Source organism: Neophocaena asiaeorientalis, unplaced genomic scaffold (assembly GCF_003031525.2).
Source record: "Neophocaena asiaeorientalis asiaeorientalis breed wild unplaced genomic scaffold, Neophocaena_asiaeorientalis_V1.1 scaffold129, whole genome shotgun sequence".
Classification (NCBI taxonomy): Eukaryota; Metazoa; Chordata; class Mammalia; order Artiodactyla; family Phocoenidae; genus Neophocaena; species Neophocaena asiaeorientalis.
Genome location: NW_020172446.1, coordinates 6,543,689 through 6,561,724, shown reverse-complemented (window position 1 = coordinate 6,561,724; position 18,036 = coordinate 6,543,689). Strand labels below are relative to the sequence as shown.

Sequence of the window (18,036 nt, the reverse complement as noted above, 5' to 3'; positions counted from 1 at the left end):
GGGCTCTAGGCGCGCGGGCTTCAGTAGTTGTGGCTCATGGGCTCTAGAGTGCAGGCTCAGTAGTTGTGGAGCACGGGCTTAGTTGCTCCACGGCATGTGGGATGTTGCCGGACCAGGGATCGAACCCGTGTTCCCTGAATTGGCAGGTGGATTCTTAACCAGGGAGGTCCCTAGTTTTATTTTTAATGGTTTCATTTTTTAACTTTTTAAACAAATCTGGAATTTATCTTGGTGAACAATGAGGCTCTAATTTTTTTTTTTTGGCCGTGCCGCACGGCTTGTGGGATCCTAGTTCCCAGACCAGAGATTGAACCCGGGCCCTCAGCAGTGAGCACATGGAGTCCTAACCACTGGACCACCAGGTAATTCCCTCTAATTTTATGTTTATTTGACTTGATGGAGGGGCAGACAAGCCTTCTCGAGTCAGTGATTTGATGATTCTTTGACGTTTTTTCTAAACTATTATTGTCTTTCTTGTTTAATTAAATTTTTCTGATTTCATTGGGCTTTCCTATATATTTTCACAAGAAAATAAAAGTTATTATCAAGAGATAATCAGTGTTGAAAGGATTCTGGAAAGACAGCAGAGTAGGAAGCACCAGGAATCTATCTCTCAACCTAGACTACAACTGCCCTGGCAGAATTCATCTGTTATAACTACTTTGAATTCAGAAGTCTACAGAAGGCTTGCAACTTCAAGGGAAGGCTTGGTTGGTGAATTTCCACCAATACCAGCCCTTAGCACAGTAACAGCTACCCATTCCCCACCCCTCAGCCATGTGGCACACAGCAGTGGACCTGTTCCTGGAGCAGTCTGCACACAGTTTCTGGAACTGAGGTGGGCAGAAAGGACCCTGTCCTCCATATACTGGGGATCTGTGCTGTGAATGCTGCTTCTGATCACAGAGGTGCAAAGAGACAGTGACCATTGCTGTTGCTTCCTCCAGTGTTGCAAGCCCTAAGCCCTCGACGAAGTGCCTTCCAGGGATTTAAAGGGCTGGCACTCTTTCTTCCCGTTTCATTTTTCTCTTCTTCCCCTTTTGGGAGACTGACATTAAAGACTAAGCTATTCAAAATAATTGCTAGAGGGGCTGGAGATCGAACTAATCACCAATGATTCGATCAATCATGCCCAAGTAAGGAAGCCTCCATAAAAACCCCAAAGGGCAGGATTTGGGGAGCCTCTGTTGGTGAACACATGAAGGTCCAAGGCAGACGGCACACCCTGAGGGCATGGAAGCTCTGCACCCCTTTCCCCATACCTCGCCTTATGCCTGCCCTTCTACCTCACTGTTCCCGAGTTATAGCCTTTGTAATAAACCGGTAATCTAGTAAGTAAATTGTTTCTCTGAGTTCTGTGAGCCACTCTAGCAAATCACTCTAATTGAACCTGAGGAGGGAGTTGTAGGAAGCTACAATTTATAGCTAGCTGGTCAGAAGCACAGATAACAACCTGGACTTACTTTTTTATTTTTTTTTAATTTTATTTATTTATTTTTGGCTGCATTGGGTCTTTGTTGCTGCACGCGGGCTTTCTCTAGCTGCGGCACACAGGGGCTACTCTTCCCTGCGGTGCGCGGGCTTCTCATTGCGGTGGCTTCTCTTGTTGTGGAGCACGGGCTCTAGAGACGTAGGCTTCAGTAGTTGCGGAGCGTGGGCTCAGTAGTTGTGGCTTGTGGGCTCTAGAGCACAGGCTCAGCAGTTGTGGCGCACGGGCTTAGTTGCACCGCGGCATGTGGGATCTTCCCGGACCAGGGCTCGAACCTGTGTCCCCTGCATTGGCAGGCGGATTCTTAACTACTGTGCCACCAGGGAAGTCCCAGCCTGGACTCTGGACTGAAGGGGAGCGGGGGTGAGGGGTGGAGGCAGTCCAGTGGAACTGAGCCCTTACCCTGTGAAATCTGAGGCTAACTCCAGGTAGCTAGTGTCAGAACTAAATTGAATTGTAGGAGACCCAGCTGGTGTCCACAGAGAACTGGAGAATTGCTTATCAGGGGGAAGAAAAAACCCCATACATCTGGTCACAGAAGAGCCAGAAGTATGTATGACTGTTGTGTGTAGAGAAAAACAGAGGAGAGGTTTTCTTTTACAGAGTCCTACCATCATTTCTTCAGTATTGAAAAAAAAAAACAATGAAAGAATAACCTGGTTGCTAGACTCCCAAATCACTAGTTTTAGTAAGAGTAACAAATCAAACTATATCAAAAGGAAGAATTCCAAATCTATGAAGAGGTATTCAACTGAGTGCTACAACCTATAAAAAACATTTTACCTTCATTATAGGGCACTGGATTGCCAATCTTTAATCCAACTTCTTCAGCTGATTTCAAAACTTCTAACTCCATCAAAATAACCACTCTCCTACAAAGGCAAACAAATAGAAACATGTTAGAAAAAATAAACTCAGAAGCCCTTCAAACGACAAGCTACTTAAAAAGCTTCCCCCAATAATCACTGTGATAAAACTATTTCCCTTTGTCAATTGTTTTTCATTACTGAATAACTTGAGAAACATATGATATCAATTCCTACATAAACATTTCCCTTAATCTTTCATTGTATCATTATCAAGGGCTTTTATGATTGCAGCGTTTTCATTTCCCAGCTAGTTCCTTAATTAAAATGCAGTGTCCTTACTACATACTGTATCTTCAAGGAGCAAATGACATGGTAAGAATTTAGATTACTAAACCCAAGAATATGTGGCACAAGAGATGATCTGTTTTCAGAAACATATACTTCGCTGAACAATTACCTTTTCCCAGTGAAAACCATGACTACAGATATTTTTTAATTGTGATTACTATTAACTAAGAACTTCCAATTCTTTGTCCATCTTTAATTCTGATTAAAACCTTTCAATAACTTCTCAAGGACCTTTGGCCAAAGGTTAAAAACCTTTTCACACAGCCTACAAGGCTCTGTAAGGTCTGGCCTCGCACTAACCTCTCCAGCTCATCTCGCGCCGTTTCCCCGTGGTGCTCTGCTCTCCACCATCTGTTTCCTTCCAGCTCTTGGTGTACATTCCGCTCTCTCCTGCCACAAGGCCTCTGTACACGCCGCTTTCTGATTGTGATGGTCTCTCATTCTGCCTCATCTAATATTCAGACGCTTCCTTAATCTTTGGTTTAGATCAGTTTTCTGTTATACTCCTTTCTACAGCCATCACTTCTTTCCTTCAGGTCACTTCTCTCAGGTTTAATTAATATATATTGACATATAATTATTAATATTTGGGTTAATTATGTTCATTATTTGATTACTTACTCACATATAATATATTTTAGTTGTATATTCATTATTTATTATCTATTTCTCTTACTAAACTGCACTTTCGGTAATGGCAGGTATCCTCCAGTGTTTACTGTAGCAACTGGTCCACAGTCATTGCTCAATACGTGCTTGAACAAGAATGTCACGATCATGTTCGTATTTTAAAGAGGACTGCAGTATGAAGGAATCTGAGGGGAACACAACTGGAGGCAGGGGGAACAGCAGAAGGAAGAACTGACGGGGCCTGAATTAGCACAGTTGAGACGGACATTAAATATAGTAGATGGGAAATTCAATTCCCTGGTAGTCCAGTGGTTAGGACTCCATGCTTCCACTGGAGGGAGGACAGGTTTGATTCTTCGTCAGGGAACTAAGATCCTGTATGCCACACAGCGCAGCCAAAAGGAAAAAAAAAAGAGTAGATGGTCTGGAGCAATTATTTTAGCAATAATAGGCCCAACCTCATTGTGATGGATTCTTTAAATGGTCTGACTGCTGTAGTTTGGATTTTCACATGCAATTGATCGATTTGTGCTACCTTTATCAAGTTTTCGTAACAAGGTTATATTACTTCAGTAAGATAAGCTTGAAACTATCTGTTTCTGAATATTACATACAGATTCACTATAAAAACTCTGATAGATATTTGTGGTATTTTACCTACCTTCCAAAAGTATCCAAATTTTGGATAACATAGAAAAATGGAAGGATTATCATTTAGCATTACCCTAATACCAAAACCTAAGAAAAAACCCACTAAAAAAACCCCACTAATTTTATTTTGTAATATACATACGTCCTAACTGAAATATCAGCAAGAAGAATCCAGCGGCACATCAGAAGAATACACCAATATCAACTTACAGAGAACACAGATGACAAGGACACATTACAACTTTATAAAGATACAACCAGCAAAATCCAGACTATGGGAAACCGTGCATGAGGATAAAGCACAAATGACCTGGTTCCTTCAACAAACAAACACTAAGGGAGGATAAAAGATATGGAGGAGGAACCTAGATTCATAGAGACTTAAAAGAACTATCAACCTACTGCAGTGAGAACTTTACTTTGGATTCTGATACAGACAAATTAATTACACACACACACAAATAGTTGGAAACTGAACAGTGACAGAATATTTGATATTTTAGGTGTAAAAATGGAATTTTTAAAAAAGAATTACTACCTTTTAAAGATATATACTAAAATATTTGTGGAGGAAATATGTTCAAGATTTGCTTCAAAATCATAGAGGAGGGTAGATGTGGAAGGCATTTAGATAAAACAAGATTGGATATCAAGTGATAATCTGAAAACAGGATATATAGGGATTCACACACCATATTCCTGAATGGACTTAGTATCAAATACTATGTAAATTTACTGCAGTTCTTTGTATTCCGACAGGACTTTTGTGGTTTTTTTGATACTTGAAAGAATAAACATGGAAGAAGAAGAATAAATATAGAAAAACTACCAGGTGGGCTTCCTGGTGGTGCAGTGGTTAAGAATCTGCCTGCCAATGCAGGGGACACACGTTCGAGCCCTGGTGTGGGAAGATCCCACATGCCGCAGAGCAACTAAGCCCGTGCACCACAACTACTGAGCCTGTGTTCTACTAGAACCCGCGAGCCACAACTACTTAGCCTGCATGCTGCAACTACCGTGCGCCTAGAGCCCGTGCTCCACAACAAGAGAAGTCACCACAATGAGAAACCTGAGCACCACAACTAAGAATAGCCTCCACTTGCCGCAACTAGAGAAAGCCTGCACACAGCAACAAAGACCCAACACAGCCAAAAATAAACCAAAAAAAAAAAAAAGAAAGAAAAACTACGAAAAAAATTTGGGGGGAGAAAAAAGTAAAGGAAGACATCATCTGTAAGTTACTAAAATATTCTACAGATGATACTTTACCTGGACACACTATGGCAGATGTAATTATCTGTGTTGATGAAGATGTGGAGAAACTGGAAGCCTCATACATTGCTAGAGGGAATGTAAATTACTGTAGCCACTCTGGAAAATAATCTGGCAGTTCCTCAAAAACTTAATCATAAAGTTACCATTTGACACACAATTCTACTCCTAGATATATATAAAATAAACGGAAACATGTCCACACAAAAACTTGTACGCAAACGTCTACAGCATTATTCATAATAGCGAAAAGGTGGAAACAACCCTAACGTCCAAACAACTAGATAAACAAAATGTGACATATCTATACAATGGAATACTATTTGGCCATAAAAAGGAATGCCGTACTGACATGTGGTACAACATGGATGAACCTTGAAAATATCATGCTTAGTAAAAGAGGCCAGCCACAAGGGACCACATATTATATGACTTCATTTATGAGAAATGTCCAGAATAAGCAAATCCTATAGAGACAGAAAGTAGATTAGTGGTTGTCTAGGGCTGGGGAGGATAGGGAGTTTGGGGGTGATATCTAAAGGGTACCGGGTTTATTTGGAGGGCAATAAAATATTCTAAAATTAATTGTGGTAATGGCTGCACAACTCTGAATATAGTAAAAACTATTTTACACTTTAAGTAGATGAACTGTATGGTATATGGACTATATCTCAAGATGTCACCAGAAAGAAAAAACAAACTCTGGCACTGACACGAGACTAGACAAGCAGATCAAAGGAAAAGATGGCAAACAGAACAGAGTCAGATAAATGGAATACTAGTCTCTCTTTATCTCTTTTTGTCACCAACCATCAACTCTCCACATAGCTATCAAAATAATCTCTTGGAAACTTTAAAAAACTTAAATCAAATTGTACCAATACTCCCCTGCTCGAAAGCCTATAGCTTCCCATCACACTTAGAATAAAATAAGCTCCTTACTGTAAGTCTTCCATGATATGGACTAACCATTTGGGAAAAATTAAGCTAAATTCCTCCTTCATACCCTATATAAAAGTAAACCTCATATCAAATCACTACATTGCATACCTGAAACTAATGCAATACTCTAAATCAACTATACTTCAATAAAAAACAAAAACCAAAACCTTAAATAACTTAAAATAATCTCACTGCTTTTAAAACTAAAAAAAAAAAACCTCAGATGAACCAAAATCTATTTTAAAAAATCCACAGAATGTCTGAAGAACTAAGAAGTATTTTTAAATAACCCAGTCAGGAAGCTTCCTAAGCAAAATACAAAATTCAGAAGCCATAAAGAAAAAAATGGACAAAATTGACTAAATTTTAAAAAAATTCTTTAATTCCACATCACAAGACACCATAAACAGTCTATAAAGGTAGACTACAAGGTCTAATAAAGAATTAGCTAACAAAGAATTGATATCCCTGATTTACAAAGCGCATCCTCCACATCTCCCTGAACACACACACACACAAAGGACAAAGTATATCATCAAAAGCTCTTCAGAGAAGAAGTACAAAGAGTAAGTATATGAAAAGACACTTGACCTCACTAACAGGGGAATTTATTATTTTGTATATCTATTGTTCTCCTTTTATAATACAGAAATTTAAGTTAAAATAATGATGACTGGCAACTATTTTTTAAAAATCAGTAATATCTGCTATGTTGACAAGGTTAAGGGGAAACAAGTATTTTTCCCCCTAAAAACAGGTTTATTGAACACATACCATAACATTTATCCTTTAAAAGTATAATTCAGTGGTTTTTAGTATATTTACAGAATTGTGCAAGCATCACCACTACCTAACTTCAGAACATTTCTACCACCCCAAAAAAGAAACCCTGTGCTCCATGGCAGTCACTCTCCATTCCCCGGCCACTGGAAACCACGAATCTAATTTCTGTCTGTGTATCTGCCTATTCAGAAACAGGTACTCTTACACAAGGCTCATGAGTATGTTAATTGGTATACTTTCTACAACAGACGTCCTTTGATCCCCACAACGCCTAAGAAATAACAGCATGAGCATGTAAAGATAAACGTACAAGGATGACTGCTAAAGCCCTGTTGGGAATAAACCTAAATGACCATCAAACCTAACTGACCAGGGCTTCCCTGGTGGCGCAATGGGACACGGGTTTGAGCCCTGGTCTGGGAAGATCCCACATGTCGTGGAGCAACTAGGCCTGTAAGCCACAACTACTGAGCCTATGCGTCTGGAGCTTGTGCTCCACAACAAGAGAGGCCGTGACAGTGAGAGGCCCTCGCACCGTGATGAAGGGTGGCCCCCCGCTCGCCGCGACTAGAGAAAGCCCACGCACAGAAACAAAGACCCAACACAGCCAAAATAAATTAATTAATTAAATAAATTAAAAAAAACCTAACTGACCATCAAGGTAAGGAATAAACCTGGTCGTACACACACAGGTTCTCAGCAGAGGCAGGAAGGAACACACGGCATGCAGCCATGCTGAGGCGGTGAAATAAGGCAAAGCTCACAGGAGTGGAACTCCACCCTAGACTGGAGTGAATGGAGCTCGAGGTATAGTACTCAACCACAGCAAAGCTCTCCACCCTCCCCTATACCATGCCCTAGAGGAGAGAAAAGTGGCTAGAAAGCACCACTCAAGCACTCCAAGGTAGCCTGGAGTGGAAGATAACAGGTCCCAAGTGGGAAGGTTGGCAAGGGGATGTACCTAGACTAGACTATGTCAGAGCAAATGAAGTCTGGACAGAACTGTCCACATTAAGCATGAACAAGATAAAAAGAAATAACATAGCAACAATGTAACACACAACAGTGTATAAAAATAAAAGGAACAGAAGAGGCAGAGACAATTAACAATCCCATCTAGAGGAAAGCATAAGCCAAGAAAGGGAATACTTCCCAGGTGTGGTGTGCAAAGACTAAGAATTCAATAAAAGTCAAAAGCTGAGATGAGACAAGAGACTGAGGAGAAAAGGGTGTTTGCAAAGTTAAGGAAAACAGAACAAAAGCAGTATCATTATACCTCTAATACTTAAACTATGAACGCCAAGGAACAGAACAGAGAAAGCTCAAAACTGAACTATAATATATAATACGTTGGAAAATCTTAAATGAATCCAATGCACGCATTAGAAAAAAGACTAGAGCAAACTGGAGACATACATGGAGAACAAAGTTATCCTGGAACTCAAATGAAACAGAAACATAAGTAAAAACTGGAACTCAAATGAAACAGAAAAGATCACTAAGGAATAACAGAACCATTTCATCCAAAAGAAAGAGCTAACTCCTAACTGCAGACTGAAAGGGTACCATGCACCGGCGGGGGAAAAAAAAAGGGAACCACTGACATTTGAGACATAGCCTGGTTAAGTTACTGAACTTGAAACATAAAGAATTCTTCCATCTAATCCACAGAATCCATTCAAGTTTCATAAATTGTCTTAATGATATGCTTAAGAGCAATAGGATCCAGTTCAGGATCACTTGTTATATTTAATTATATCTCTTTAGACTCCATGAATCTGGAAGGATTCTTTTACCTTCATGCTTGAAATTTGAAAATCAGTTATTTTATAGAATGTCCCTCAATCTACCTGAGGCTTCCTCATGATTAGATACAGATTATGCATCTTTGGCAAGAATATAATAGTACTGATGCAATGTTCTTCCCACTGTATCCTACCAGGTAATACATGACTTCTGTTTGTCCCATTACTGGTAATGTTAACGTCAATCATTGGAATAAGGTGCTGTCTGCCAGTTTTCTCCACTGTAAAGTTGCTTCTTTTCCTTTTACAATTAATAATTATGCTCTGGGGAGGTACTTTTACCCTATAAATAACTTGTTCCTCCCTCAAATTTTTACCACTTGTTTCAGCATCTGTGGTAGGCTAAATGACCACCCCCAACCAAAAGCTATTCAAGTCCTAATCCCTGGAACCTATGAATGTTACCTTATATAGCAAAAAGGGACTTTGCAGATGTGATTAAACTAAGGATTGAAGTGGCAATTTTATCCCAGATTATCCGATGGGCCTTAATAGCAACCACATATCCTTCTAAGAAGGAGGCAGAGGCAGACCTGGCATAGACAGAGAAGAGGTAATGTGACCATGGAAGAAGGGATTGGAGTGTTGCAGCCGTAAGCCAAGGAATGCTAGCAACCACCAGAAGCTGGAAGAGGCAAGGAATGGATTCTCCCAGAGATCTCCCAGAAGGAGCCGGGCCCTGCCAACACCATGATCTCAGCCCGGTGAAACTGACTTCAACTTCTAACTTCCAGGGAAAATAATTTCTGTTGTTCTAAACCACCAAATTTGCAGTAATTTGTTACGGCAGCCACAGGAAACTTATATAGCACCTATTAATGTTTCCTGCCTGAATTAATACTATGACGGTTGCCAAATGGTGATTTTCTAATTCCATCAATCCATTTACATTTTTAGATGGCATTCTATTGTAAGAAAAAGCTTTCTGTTTCCCCCCCCCCGTATTCATTAAGTTAGTATGGACTTATGAATTCTTATTTTATTCAGTAGGTTGCAGTCTGTTACTATTTATTTATTTACTTATTTACTTTTAATTATTTAATTAATTAATTATTTATTTGGCTGCGCAGGGTCTTAGTTGTGGCAGGCGGGATCTTCGTTGCCGCGTGAAGGATCTTTGCTCCGGCATGAGGATCTTTCAGTTGCAGCATGTGGGATCTAGTTCCTGACCAGGGATCGAACCCAGGCCCCCTGCATTGGGAGTGCAAAGTCTTAACCAGTGGACCACTGGGGAGTCCCTATTTTTATTTCGACTTTTAAATTGCCCTAGATTTGGCAAATATGACTCTGCTAGCCAACAAAAAACGTCATATTTCAGCAGTGGTTAATCAGGTGTGAATAACAGTTCTGTTCACCACTGTATCTCTAGCAATGTAGCATCTTGTAGGTACTTAGCATACTCTGTTGGCTGAAGAAACTGTTTACTATGAAAGATTCAAGACTGCAAAAAGGGCAGTGTTACATAATTAATTATATCTTCTTTTGCCCTAACAAGTGATCCCATTTCATTAAAAGATACTTAAAAAGAGACTCCTAAAATCAGTGCTGCTGAAGAGATTAGAAATAAGATTTCTGAATTCGGCTTTAATTTCCTGCTGTGAAATTTCCAGTTCGGTTCCATATTCTTCTCCTTTTGGTGCCACATTTTAGTTGCCTGAGTTCAGAACTCAATAGTTGTAAATTCTTAGCTGAAAGCTTTTCGACTTCTAATTGAATTTTGGCATCCAATGAACTTGTCTGTTCAAAAATTAGTCCCAATATACAACACAACAGAACAGAAAAAAAGATAGCACATACCTTCCATCTTTCAGAGTGTTCACAATAAATCGGTTAATCTGGCAAATACAGTTGCCAGACAATCGTTCTTCCTCAACAAGACGGTTCAACTGTGTTGCCAACATGAAAGCTGAAAAGCACAGAGATGACTTCAGTCTCTACAACATTTCAGTCATGACAATCTAAAAGCTGATCACACCTGTACCATTAAAGAAAAACAATGCCTTAAATATTAAAACTACTCAGACTCTGCACAGTGAAAAACAGTATTAATTTGCTGTGCATTAAACAGCTGCTCCTACTCTGAAATTAAGTATTTCTTAAAGTGCTCCAAATCATCTTCTCCATCATTCAGGTTTCATGACAAAGACTAAAAAATCTTTCCTAGGTCCTTCACCTTGCGACGAGAGACAGGAAGTATATACTCTGCAAATTCTCTCCTTTCTCCCTGTAAAGCTTCCAGCACAGAAATAAAACCCCAAAAAGACAAGTATAGGACAGCTAACCAATCATATTCACTAAATGTCAATATCATCCTAAGGGAAATTAATCAAAGAAAGCACAGAGCACCAGTTAGACAAAATTAAGCCAAGTGGCAGCTTTCCACTCGAACCAGTCTATTGTTAGAATGCTCTCTGCCAGCTGCAATTCTGTCTTTCTGAAGGCAGAGCCAAGCCAATGGAGACTTCTGGAATGCAATCAAAGTGTTGGGTGTGCTTTTATTATTTAAATATAAATTCCTAGATTTATACATCATACGTACAAGACAGAGTATTCAATCCATCGCTCATAAGCAGTCGATAACGGGGTGGATTATTCCCTGTAGCAATGGGACGGATGTTCTAGGAGAGAAAACATGATTCATTAGCCAGGTTGTCTGCTCAGTCCCCAGGGATCAGTAAACTTAAGTGGCAGGAGAGTGCATTCGCCATTAGTTCAACACAACTGAAATGCTTGCCCACTCTCGACACCTAAATCCAAGTAAAAGAAAATTGGATTTGATGATTCTCCCACCAACCTCTCTCTACTAACATTATTAAACATAACATAAACGAGAATAAAATAGGTTGCCAATACTCTTCTCTCTCCCTTAACTCAAACTTGATTGAAAATTAATTTAAAAAAACATACAATAAGGCACCTAATATATGTATGGTACTATGTAGGAAACATGATAAAAATACAAAATGGAAGAAAAAATCCTTGCCCTGAAGAGGCTTATAACTGGGGTGGAGGCGGAGGCGGAGAGACATAGCAGAGGTGTGCACATAATGACAAGACATTTATTCCAGCTTAAAGGAAATCAGAGGCAGCTTTCTGAAGAAAATGAAATACAAAAACAGCCTTAAGATGACTGGCAGGGAGGGACTTCCCTGGTGGCACAGTGGTTAAGAATCCGCCTGCCAATGCAGCGGACACGGGTTCAAGCTGGTCCGGGAGGATCCCACATGCTGGGAAGCGACTAAGCCCGTGCGCCACGACTACTGAGCCTGCGCTCTAGGGCCCACAAGCCACAACTATTGAGCCTGTGTGCCACAACTACTGAAGCCCACACGCCTAGAGCCCATGCTCCGCAACAAGAGAAGCCACCGCAATGAGAAGCCCATGCACTGCAACTAGAGAAAGCCCGCAGGCAGCAACGAAGACCCATCGCAGCCAAAAGTAAATAAAATTTTAAAAAATAAAATAAAATAAAATAAAATAATAAAACTGGGAATATTTGCCTTAAAAAAAAAAAGATGACTGGCAGGGAGCTTGGGAGTAACAGGGAGACAGACCATCAGGCTTACTGACTCACAATCTGCAAGTATGATTCAGGATTCCGCTCCTATTGATTTGTAAAAATTCTCACTAAAATTTGAGAACCCCTTAAATGAATGATAGGGTTAATGAAGAATTTTAAGCAGACAAGTTCCTGTCAGGTAGATCTCTCCAGAGGCCACATGTAAGGCAGATCTGAGCAAGACAAACCCCAGGGCAGAAAGACAACCAAGGAGGCAGAAGTACTGATGTGCAGCGCTACAGAATCCACCAACTGTGGAAAGAACAGAAAGGCCAAGCCTCAAATGTGAACCTCCAAAGGTCAAACTCTGGCTGACGCAACATTAAAAGTAAAGCCTGGTTCCTCTCTCAGAGTTACAACATGGACTGGTCTATTTTTGTGATGATGAAGAGAATTTTGTCAAGTGGACACACTTCCTGAAGTGGACTGTATGTCCTCTATCAAATGTAATTTATAATTATATGTAAGTTTAAAAAACGTTTGACATAAAAATATGTAGGTACTCACAATGACTTGGAGAATGGGTTTTATGGTTGTATCTCCCTGTTGCATTATGGCCTGAAAAAGTAAAAACAGATGCTTATGAGACAGGCACTCAAATCATGATTAAAACTTGACATATTTTTAATTTGGTGTCTGGAATAAACCACAGATTATTAAAAGACCCTTTTCAGAGCTTATCATTTGAAAATCTACTTTAAGTTTTATCACTCTGGACAAATCATAAAATCGTAAAAGTGGGATTCATACTTACCGACAAGGGTACTACATCTAAAAAGCTGGCATCGCGTATGTACTCATTATTCATAATAGCACATTTATTTTCCTACACTGCCCACTAATAGGGAATCAAACAAATAAGTACAGCAAATCCTTAAAACAGAATATTATGCAGCCTTAAGAAGATGTTTCTAGGGACTTCCCTGGTGGCGCAGTGGGTAAGAATCCACCTGCCAACGCAGGGGACACGGGTTTGAGCCCTGGTCCAGGAAGATCCCACACGCTGCGGAGCAACTAAGGCTGCAAGCCACAACTACTGAGCCTGCACGCCACAACAACTGAAGCCCGCACGCATAGAGCCCATGCTCCGCAACAAGAGAAGAAGAGAAGCCACTGCAATGAGAAGCCTGTGCACCGCAATGAAGAGTAGCCCCAGCTCACCCCAACTAGAGAAAGCCTGAGCGCAGCAACAAAGACCCAACGCAGCCCAAAAAAGAAAGAAAAGATGTTTCTATACCACTGGTTGCCTCTTGTGAGAGGAATTGGGTGATGGGGGGACATGTGTGGGAGGCAGACCTTGCATTACATCCTCTTTTATACTTTTTGAATGTTAAATCTCATGACTCTATTAGCAATTATAAAAATAATTTCTAACAAAAGCAAAATAACTATTAATCAGGCTTTTAGTTCGTTTTTAAAAAGGCATCATTTAAAGGTAACCATCAGAAAAACTAGCTAGCTAAAACTCGTTGTCTGACGTCTGCTTTTGCCCATGCTGAAATAAGTGATACCAGACCAGCGCTTCCAAGCATAAACTAAAAACTGGCAACTGTTTTCAAATACCAGGCAACAGGTAGAACAAGACTGTGATCCCTGAAGGGAAAACAAATGAGTTTCTGCACAGAGGCACTTTTGGACCATAGCACAGGGAAGGGAACCCAAGAAGAATACAGCAGTCCTGCTGAGCACAGATCAGTTTGGGGAGGTGCGTTATCTGGACTTCCTGGATGCAGAGTACCCGACAGGAGGGAGCTACATAGAGAAAGAGCTTCAATAACCTATGCAGGGGTTCCCTTGAGTTTCTGGCTGAATTCTAAGTTGTGCATACACAGAATGAGGTGCCACAGACCAGGTAAAGATTAGAGAGCTACAAGCTGAAAAATTACTGGCGCTCACCCAGGCTAGAATACATTTGAGTTCCAATTAGCCATTTGAGTGGAGAGAGCTCAATAAACACCTGGTGCATTCAGTAGAAACCCCAGAAAGGCCATGCTTTAGAAACAGACTAAACTGTCCCCAAAGTAAAAGCTACTCTAGATCCACTACAGTCTCAAAGGGCTCAGCTGATCTGCAAGTAAGTTAACAGTCTGCCAGAACAACTAAATATTCTCTATACACATAATCTAGACACTGAACAACGTATTGTTCATAATGTCCATTGCCATCGGGGGTCCCAAGACCTTTTCAGAGGGTACATAAATTGAAAACTATTTTCATCATAATAAACAAGCTTTTGTCCTTCTCACTCTCATTCATTCAATACAATGAAAAACTGGCTGAAGGACTAATAAAACTTTATACTATTACCACTTATGAATGTCTACTGGATGAAAAATCAGTAATAGAAATCACAGCAGTTCCACTTTCTAATAATAAAGCAACTTGTTGAATTAAAGAACAAGATACATCATGAAGACTGAGTTAATATCTCTTCCGCAGAATTCTACTTTTGCCTTATGAATGGATGAATAGATAGATGTGGCTGGACTGGCTGCTTTGCTTGTGTTTATCTCGTATCAGTACCAACTAATCATCTAGTAAGATCTTCTTTCATGTGAATGCTTGACGACAAACACAGACTATGCTGAAATATTCCAAGTGTTGAATCACTTACAAAACTCATGGTTTATCCTGAAACAGCTGTGTGGACATTTGCACTGATGGTGCAAAGCAGTGGTAGGTAAAACTACTGGTGCCTTAGCCGAGTTACTATAGTAGTAGTCACAGTATTCTTCACTGCCCTGAACACACTGGGGAGGGGAGTTTCACTAAAAAAAAAAAAAAAGAAACTTGAAGAGATAAAATTATTACATTAAATCTTAACCTTGAGGACAAAAAAATTTTAATATTCTATGCAACCATACAGAAAGTATGCCTAAGTGCTTCTGCTGAAGTATGGCTGCAGCCTTGAGGAAAAGCACTGCTACAACTGTTCGCGTTGCAAGTTGAACCGGCCGTTTTTTTCTCACGGAACGTCATTTTAACTTGAAAGGGCAAACGACAAACTGTGGTTATTCAGACTTGGGAATTTAGTGGATATCTTCTCAAAAATAAAGTGAGACAATTAACTGTATTTGTTGCCAATGATAAAAGAGTTTTCTAATGAAAATCAGGACTTTTGAAAACTTGTATTCACCAGCTTCCTAATACTTACTGACTTTTCTTAATTAAATCAGTAATGATGTTAATAAGCATGAATTTTTGTCATATAACAAAATATATCAACATTTGGAAGATCTGTAAAATGCAATGAACCAGTATTTTCCAAATGACCGAAACATGGCGTTACAAATAATGCATAGGTAGAAGATCTATTCAAAATGGAAGACCGGCCAAATCTACATTCCAACTAACCTTTAAGAAACTACCATTTGTTGAGTTTTGATACAGTATTAAAGGAAACCTGATTTTCTATTCAAAACACTTCTGACACCAAATGTGTGGGTTTTCCACATGAAACAATTCTCTGCAGACACCAACTGGGCGTCTCACAAGTCAACTTAATTTTGACACTAACTACCCAGAATTAGTGTAGACCCCACAGGTTAAGGGCTCAGTCCCCCAAGACTGTCCACTAATCATACACTAATCTCAAGTAGTGGGTCCCCAGGTGACCCAGTTTACACTTGTTTGACTTGGCTACAAATTGTGGGGTCTTCCTTGGAGTCCCTCATAGAACTCAGGGAAACACTTTACTTAGTATTACTGGTATATTATAAGAGATAAAAGGATACAAATGAAAATCAGATGGAGAGGCACATAAGACAAAGTCTGGATGGGTCCCAAGCACAGGAGATTCTGTTCCTGTGGAGTCTGGGGGTGTGCCCCCTCCCAGCATGTAGATGTGTTCACCAAACTAGAAGCCCTCTGAATTTTGTTGTTTAGGGATTTTTCTGAAGGCCCCATCACATAGGCATGAGTGATTAAATTGTTGGCTATTGGTGATTAGCTCAATCTCCAGCCTCTATCCTGTGGGGTGAGGTGTACAGCAGAAAGTTCCAAGCCTTTAATCACATGATTGGTTCCTGGCAATCAACCCCTGTCCTGAAGCTACCCTGGAACCCACCAAGAGTCACCTCATTAAACCTCAGGTATGGCTGAAAGGGGCTTATCATAAGTAACAAAAAAAGCTCCTCCCACCCTATCACTCAGGAAATTCCAAGGGTTTCAGGAGTTCTGGGTACCAAAAACTGGACAGAGACCAAACATATATTTCTTATTATATTACAAGGATCAGAAAAGAAGCCTGAAAAAGGCTATTAAAATACTCCTCCTTTTTCCAACTACATATTTGAAGCCAGATTTCCTCCATATAGTTCGACCAAAAAAACCATATATCCATATACTGAACGCAGAAGCTGGTATGAAAATCTAGCTGTCACGTCTTCTAGTAAGCCAGACATTAAAGCAATGTGCAAAAACGTAAAACAATGTCACTTTTCTATTTGTTTTGAACTATATAACTGTTTTTCCTAAAACATGTTATTTATGTTAACAGATGAGTTTATTGCTATTTTAAATGAATAAATATTTTTAAAATATCTGTTATAATTTCAAATATGGTAAGGGAGATATAACCCACAAAAACAAAAGCTTTTGCGGGGGGCACTCAGTGATTTTTTACAAATGAAAGGTATTCTAAAATCAAAACATTTGAGAACCACTGTGTTTTGGACCAAACATTTTTGTCCTGACCCCACCTCCCAATTCATATGTTGACGCTCTAACCCTCAGTGTGAGAGTATCAAGAGATGGGGTCTTTGGAGGCAACTACTTTCAGATGAGGTCATGAGGGTGGAGCCACCATAATGAGATTACTGTCCTTATAAAAAGAGGGACTTCCCTGGCAGCAGTGGTTGAGACTCTGTGCTTCTACTTCAGGGGGCACGGCTCGATCCCTGGTCATGCAACTAAGATCTTGAATGCCACGAGGTACAGCCAGAAAAAAAAAGGGAGGAAGAGACACCAGAACTCACTCTCTCCCCACACAAAGAAGAGGTCATGTGAGCACAGTGAGATGGTAGCTGCAAGCCAGGAAGACAGCCCTCACCCAGAACTAAATCTGCTGGTGCCTTAATGGATTTCTCAGCCCCTAGAATTGTGAGAAATAAATCTGTTTACATCACCTAGTCTACAGTATTTTGTTATAGTAGTCCAAGCTAGGATGTGTTGCCCTAAAACAATCATTAAACACATAAAGCATTGCTAATAAGCCAAGAGTGGAAATAAATTTTAATCATAAAAAATACTCAAATAATCCAAAAGTCAAGAAAAGTTAAAAAATAGAAAAAGAATAGATGGGACAAATAAAAAAACAAGCAGCAAAAGGAAAACTTAAACCCAAACCTGTAATTATATTAAGTGTAAATGGTTCAATTACTCCAATTAAATGGAAGAAATTATTGTAATAAGAAAGACCCAGCTATTTGCTCTGTACAAGAAACGCACTTCAAATATAAAAAGGCAAATTAAAAATAAAATACTGGAAAAAGATGGACCATTAAAAGCAGGCAAAGTAGACTTCAGGACAAGGAATATTACCCGGGATAAAAAAGGACATTTCATAATAATAGGGTTGATTCCTAAAGGAGACACAATGGGGACTTCCCTGGCAGTCCAGTGGTTAAGACTCCACTCTTCCACTGCAGGGGGCACGGGTTCAATCCCCAGTCAGGGAACTAAGATCCACATGCTGCACAGCACGGCCAAAAAAAAAAAAAAAGACACTGATAAATGTGGTCACCTAAC

The 18,036-nt window shown here is 39.9% G+C and overlaps 1 protein-coding gene across 1 annotated transcript in view; it reads right to left on the bottom strand.

Annotated features, from left to right (window-relative positions):
- RPA1 (replication protein A1) overlaps positions 1–18,036 on the bottom strand; it is a 51,885-nt gene that overhangs the window by 25,597 nt on the left and 8,252 nt on the right. The window contains exons 2-5 of the mRNA XM_024737287.1: positions 12,796–12,846; positions 11,269–11,347; positions 10,527–10,635; positions 2,273–2,361 (exon numbers count right to left, since the gene is read on the bottom strand). Coding sequence (XP_024593055.1) covers positions 2,273–2,361; positions 10,527–10,635; positions 11,269–11,347; positions 12,796–12,846 — 328 coding nt within the window. The remainder of the gene's footprint in view (positions 1–2,272; positions 2,362–10,526; positions 10,636–11,268; positions 11,348–12,795; positions 12,847–18,036) is intronic.